Source organism: Ictalurus punctatus, chromosome 11, assembly GCF_001660625.3.
Source record: "Ictalurus punctatus breed USDA103 chromosome 11, Coco_2.0, whole genome shotgun sequence".
Classification (NCBI taxonomy): Eukaryota; Metazoa; Chordata; class Actinopteri; order Siluriformes; family Ictaluridae; genus Ictalurus; species Ictalurus punctatus.
In genome coordinates this window covers 19,210,546-19,217,471 of record NC_030426.2, presented here as the reverse complement: position 1 = coordinate 19,217,471, position 6,926 = coordinate 19,210,546, and the positions used below count along the sequence as shown (strand labels likewise).

Sequence of the window (6,926 nt, the reverse complement as noted above, 5' to 3'; positions counted from 1 at the left end):
AGAGAGAAATGAGGGAGAGCGAGAAGGAGGGAGAAGGAGGGAGACGGAGAGAGAGAGAAATGAGGGAGAAGGAGGGAGAGAGAGAAATGAGGGAGAGCGAGAAGGAGGGCGAGGGAGGGAGAGAGAAATGAGGGAGAAGGAGGGAGAGAGAAACGGACAACATTAAAAGTAACAATAAATGGTTTAAAACTATAACGTGTTCATGAAATATATAAATTTGTACTCGTTGGCAAACTGCTTTGAGAAATAAAACACTTCAGGATGTACTGTTTCTGGGAAAATAAGCATCACACCACTCAGTCATTAATTCTTTTCCTATAACAGCATGCCCCGTGTGTTTGAAAAAAATCTCCCCTAGTTCTGGTCTGCTCGTCCGTTGTGTATCTCCCGTGTTCAGCTCGCTCTCCTGTGCTCAGCGTGTTCCACAGTCTCGGAGGGCTTCGTCTCCAACCTGAGCGCCGTTGATCCCACCTCGGCAGGGATTATTAAAGCACACTTACCTCGTCACAAGTCTCTCTGCCGGTCTCGAACGCTACGCTACATCTCCTGCCAGCACGAGAGCGTGACGATTTTACCGTCTACCCGAGCTTCAGAAGTCTAGACTAGTCTGTTGATTAGTAGACGAGGGGATTTCTGCTGTGCCTGTTCATGTTGAATGTAAAGTTCACCCCTTACACACGTTGTAGTTTTTATCATTTGGAGAAATCATATTTAAATGGGTAAAAAGCCAGCGTCTACACTTAGTATGCTTGTGTGTCTTAACCTTAAAACGCAGTTTGCGCGTGCGTAAGTAAATGTCCTGGCTTTGCAATACTAAAGTTTCTTCTTGACTTACATGCTACAGGTTCACCTGTCCCAGTGCAGGGAGAACGACACTAAAGCTTGTTTTTGCTGTCTAGACATTCTGCAGCGTTTTTCCTTTTTAACGTTTGTACATTTTTTTCTCACCTGGAATTCAGATTTTGCAATATTTTCTATTCAAAATTCTATTGATATTGCTTTCTGTGAATAAGCTCGGTTTTTTTTTTTTTTTTTTTTTTTTTTTTTTTTTTTTTTAGGTACGCTGGAATTTAAGCATGTCTTTACTCCTCTGTACTCTAGCACAAATACTTCTTTCTTTCTTTTTTGAAGTAGGTCTGAGCTCTATGCGTTTATATGTTTTAAATATTAGTAAAGAAAATAAGTCCCTGTATTTACGTGTATATTTATGTACATTTTTCTTTATTGGATACTATTTGTCTTATTCTGGAGAAAAATAGTTTGGGATTTTTCCTTGTTTTTTTTTTTTGTTTGTTTTTTTTTTCTTCTTCTTTTAGCAGAAAGAATTGTTTTACATTCCGCAATAAAGAGAAGGAGCTGTGCTTGCCTGTCTGTTCCCTGCTGAGTTTCTCTCCCATTTCTCTACGCCATCTTGTTGCCTTACAGTGCGTCAGCGTCAGCAGAAAAGACCGACTGAATACATACACAGACACAACAAATGACTGTAACGGCAGAAACAAAAATGATTGATACATTTACCCAGAATATGAGAAAATAGTTCAGTTACAACAAGAATACATCTTTTTAACAACGCATACTGGCCCCAGTATATTTTGCTTTTAATTTCTGTAGATACAAATGATAAAATATTCAGGCTCAGCAATTTCCAGACGTAAAATGCTATCTTAGTTTATGTAAGGTTTGAGCAAGAATACATGTCTTACTAGATAGAAGGTAATATGGTGATATTCTGTAATCTCTACTGTCCTCTAGTGCCTATTGTAGGCATTTAATATCGCTCACAATGCATGGCAAAAAAAACGACTGCCTTCCACATTCCGAGATATACGTCCCTTTCGGTCTTTCATTGTCGTTGGCTGAAGAGAAGAAGAAGGAACCGCGTGAGAAATAAAATCATATGAAAACACAGGACCGAGTGCTGTTCCAGAACGTTCCGTGGAAAAGGAGGAACGTTCTCCCGCCTCTGCCTGTCCCAGTGCAGAAGTGTCTTCCGCTCAACTGCGAAAATCCATCTTCGCAAGCAAATCTGCCTCGAGACACGTGTGGCAAAACTCCTCTCGCACTTCCTGTAGCTTAGTACACTTCAGCGAATAACATCCTGCACTGCACCGATGACCCGGACTCGCACTGCTGAAATGCTGTAACGCGGCTCTTTGAATCTGCGTAACGAAAAAGCTGTGTACGCACGAGATCGCAAAAGTACAATTAAGAATATAAAATGGCGGTTGAAACGCAACGAAGTAATTCGATGCAGTATGTGGTTTCGGTAGAGGAGGTGTAGGTTTATGTGTAGCAGAATAGACGGCGTGTAGGTCCCATAGTGAGTGATGTAGGTGCTGCTGCGTGCCCTGTGGTTGACTGATGATGTCACTTTGCATCAGGCCTGCACTCTGTGGTGGTAATACCGTGAAACACACAGTGTGTGAGTAAAACAATAGAACACAGCATGTGAAAGCTCCTTCTGGATAAATCAGTGGGAAAATATTCTCCCGCAGTGGTCTTTGCGTAAAAAGTTCACCGTGGAGCGGTCTCTGGTCAGGCGGGTGGAGTGTGTAATGCAGCTGATGTCCATTGGTTACATGCTGTCACCAAGCATTTGCTGGAAAGCAGCGATGAGGCCTTTGAAGTCGATCCTTTTGTCAGGTGTGCTCTCCCAGCACCTCCTCATTAAAGCGTACACCTGAAACGAGACGGAAAAAAAATACACTAGCGGTCAAATGTTTGGAGACACTCGAGTGAAATGTTTCTCATGGTCTTAAAAACCTTTTGATCTGAAGGTGCGTGATTAAATGTATGAAATCGGTGTTGTGCCGACATATTCGTTTCTTTCATTAGAAAATTGACATTTTATTTACAAAAAAATCTTCTTTTAAACGGACGACTCGGAGTGAAATATTCTGAAAAGCAGCCGATGAGAGTCCAGCGTCGGTGTGAACTCCTTTAATTCTGTTTAAAAAGCATCTCGGGGAAATTCCTCAAGACGTGTTCAGAAAACGCCAAGAATACATTTCTGGAAATTCTAGAGAAAAAGGAGTCTACTTTGAGACGCTAAAATATTAAATTATTTTGATTTATTTGGGATTTTTTTTTATCACAACATAATTCCCATAGTTCCATTTGTGTTACTCCAGAGTTTTGATGAATTTATTATTATTATTATTATTATAAGATGTGGGGGGAGAAAATTAAAAAGAAATAAAGAATGAGTGTGTCTAAACTTTTGACCGGTATTGTATACTTAAACTACGGGGTGTCTGAAAAGTCAGTAGAGTAAAACTACGTGTACTTCATTTTGTATTTATTATTTACAGCGTATGCTCTATATGTTCACCCGCACGCCCCGTGTGTTTTCTCAGCCTCAGCATTATGTTTTCTTCAGGATTTTGCTGAACATATTCCCAACTGTTCCTGACTTTTCAGACACCGTGTATGACTAAACAAAACCCTGAAATACTGCACTCAAAACTAACTGAAATCAAGAGATCACACACAGATCAATGTGTGTGTGTCTTGTTTTCCTGTGCCACATTCATATGACCGTGTTCTAACGCATTGCAGAAGACTGCACTTTGATACTACCGAAGGCCAGTCACACCGACCTAAATGTCACAAAGGAGTTAAATATTTGCACAGCTATTCTTTCCCCACATTACACCCTTACCCTAAGCCAGATGGGGATTTTATGCCAGTGTATTACAAATAAATCAATAAAATACCTTTTTAAAAAGTGCTCAGCACTGAGAAAACGAGTTTCCTTTAGTTATACTGTTTCTCATACGGCGCTCTTTGGGCTTAGACACTTCACCTGACCTTTAACTGTCTATCATGTGAGTAAAAATCTCAATTCACAAGCTTTCCACTGCATTTGGGAAAGAAAAAAAAACCCCAGAAATTGAGACTACATGTCTGGTTTTTAATAACTTGCTGCGTGGCGTTGAATTCAAATGAAATACTAAATAATAATCTCTTTAAAAATAAAAATACTAAACAAAATGTATTGTTATTTGACCAACAGAAACTAACAAAGAACAAAGGCACATTAAATACTAAATTACAAATAAATAAAAAAAAGACTGACTTAAGGCAACACAGACACTACTGAGGACACAACGTGTAACTCCTATTTCAACAACTTCGCATTTCATATTCCTCCGATTATCAGCTGATGTGTGTGTGGTAAATGTTTTACCTTGTCTGAGCAGATCTCTGGCTTAGGCAATCTCTTCCCCTCCTCCAGAACCCTGACCAATCTGGTGACTGTCATCTGGCCATGGGTTGGTCCGATCATTTTGAGGAAGACCTGGTGGGGACCGAGCAGAACTTTACCAGCTGTGTGCTAAATTATACACAAGGCTTCATCTGTCTGCCAACTTTGCTTCAATTTTTTCAATAATTAATAGAGTTTTCGGTAACACGATACTCTCCGTACGTTCTCTAGAGGGGATTGTTTGGATACTAGTGTGAACACATTTTGAGCAAGACATCTGCCATCATGGGCACAGACTGGCACCATCTGGCAGAAGGAGAGAGAGCGTGAACTTCCGCTCGGCCTCGCTGAACAAAAAGCTCTTTCATTAGCAGTGGACAGTAGAGCAGTGTTTCGCTCAGCGAAGGGCCGAGTTCAACCAAATCTCTACATAACTCTCACACCTTCGATTCGATCAACGCTTTAAACAGATTCTTTACTGGACTGAGCAGAGGAATAACAAGCTGGGTCTTTGGGTGATCGTTTCTTTACGGACATAGGAAATGTAGTCTGCCATGTTGCCATGTTGAGGTTCCAATAACAGCACATCCCACATCTTATAGCACAGCAATTCGACAGTAGGTTATTTTTTTAATTATTTATTTAAACCACACATCATATTTTTATCCTTTAAACTGAACGGAACTACCTGTGGTATATACGGTTTTAACGCACACCTTCCAGCCAATCAGAATCAAGTATTCTGACAGACCATGGTATGATTGCATTTAATGCTGCGGATGATTCCTGTCATCACTTACGCTAGAACAATTATAAACAGTTTGTTCTCTCAATTTCTATTAGGTGAGGAGGCCACCGTACAAATCTGTGCGAACGAGCCGTTACTACAGAAACGATAACACCTCCTGACCAATCAGATTGGAGAATTTAACGGCACTGTGGTATAAAGGTGTGTAGATGAGACAGTTGTCAGCCGCAAGAGATTTCCAAGTACTGTTTGCAGTGCGGTTGAGCAAACCTACAACTGCCTTCAAATACCACTTCTTGCAAAGATGTGTAGCTTTGGGCTGTTTTAAAGCTGGGTTTAGTGTTGATTGGTGGACAGTGGAACAGTATTACAAATATTTTGCAGTTTTAATAACATTACTCGTCTTTCAGGTCGTGCTTCCGTAAACGTGTGTACACATCGATATATATCCAACATGCTTAAAATATTGGGACACAAAGTTTGGACTTCACTTTTCACCGCTAATGGGTTATTGGGCTATGAATCATTCAAACTGGGGTCAACAAATTTTAACAGACTGCTTACCGACATGGGGCTGCATGAGGCATCGCAGTAGGTCAGGAGCTCGTACATGGTCACTCCAAATGACCAGACATCTGACGCTCTGTAGAACTTACAGTGAACCAGGCATTCTGGAGCATACCTAAACCATGCAGAGAGAGACATACATGTCACACACATGATCACTGCTAATACACTACGCCATGCCAGACAGCTGCAACAGCATGAGCCATATGGTCACATAGCTAATCAATAAGAAGCCTAAACACTCTGTACACACACAATAATCTGTCAAAGGTTGACAGACTGGGTAAACAAGGGATGTTCTATTTATATATAGATAGTCCTGCACTCTCTTAATTACTATTATAGTATCCCTGAGTGTGTAAATGAAACTAAATGAATCAATTTAATAATAATAATAATAATATAATGATTATATATCGATATAATTATAGTTAATCAAATACATTTGAATGTCCATGAAATGATCAAAACGGCCTAGGAGCATTTTTACACCTTTACCTTAAATAAGAAACGCAGGGATCTTTGAATGAAATAAACTGTGAATGTTGCTTTGTCCTCCCGAGCTTGCTCGCAGGAAGCCACGAGTCTTCATTTGCATGGTCAAATTCTCTTCAATTTATTAAATAGTAGCCCAACCTGTCAAACTATACCTTAACGCAATCCTTAGCTAAGCAAGCTAGCATACTGGAATTGCTGTTTAATCCTATGAAGCGGTAAACTGTTTGTGCCCTTCAGCCATTTTACACAGATGTACTAAGACGTTCTCTGTTTTCAATACGGAAATGTTAACCTGGTGCCCTGGTAAAATAGTAATAATAGTAATTGACCCAATACTTGTATAATTTAATAGGATTTCTTGAGTGCAACAGGTCTACAACATGTTTTAGTGTCAGCTCAGCATTGTTACAGGAGATTCTTACTTAACTGAGCTGGAACTGCAGGTCTCAGCCCAGAAGAGGGAAAAGCAGAGGTCATATTTAATGTGCTGTAATCAATGGTGTATTATTTTTACCATCTCACTATTCCGGCATGTAGCTCTGCTGAAGCAGCGTCCTCTGTGACTTCTGTTAAAATGTCAACTTTGTGAAACAAGCGTAGTTTAACCCTCAAAAGACCGAAACCGCCGCCCGTGGCTAAAAATAACTGTTGTTCTAAAACGTTTAATAACTTTTGAACTGCGAATCTGTATGCTTTATAGAGTCCCGTAAAGTGGAGGTTCTCAGCTTTTCAGTGAGATCACATTTGTCTCAGTTGGACTTTCAGATGCTCCGTAGGGAATGCAGTTGTCATGGTTACGCTATCGCATTCTGCAGAATTGATTTGTCAAGGAAACCCACACAGTTTGTTCCTCTGAGCCAAACAGGAACAGCTCCACCAATCCAGTTCCGGTTGTTATATTATGTA

At 40.2% G+C, this 6,926-nt stretch overlaps 1 protein-coding gene across 1 annotated transcript in view; it reads right to left on the bottom strand.

Annotated features, from left to right (window-relative positions):
- Positions 1-1,500: 1,500 nt before the first annotated feature.
- Positions 1,501-6,926, bottom strand: part of jak1 (Janus kinase 1) — a 53,868-nt gene continuing 48,442 nt past the window's right edge. The window contains exons 22-24 of the mRNA XM_017479509.3: positions 5,520-5,637; positions 4,190-4,300; positions 1,501-2,680 (exon numbers count right to left, since the gene is read on the bottom strand). Of these exons, the coding sequence (XP_017334998.1) occupies positions 2,576-2,680; positions 4,190-4,300; positions 5,520-5,637 (334 nt within the window). The 3' untranslated portion in view covers positions 1,501-2,575. The remainder of the gene's footprint in view (positions 2,681-4,189; positions 4,301-5,519; positions 5,638-6,926) is intronic.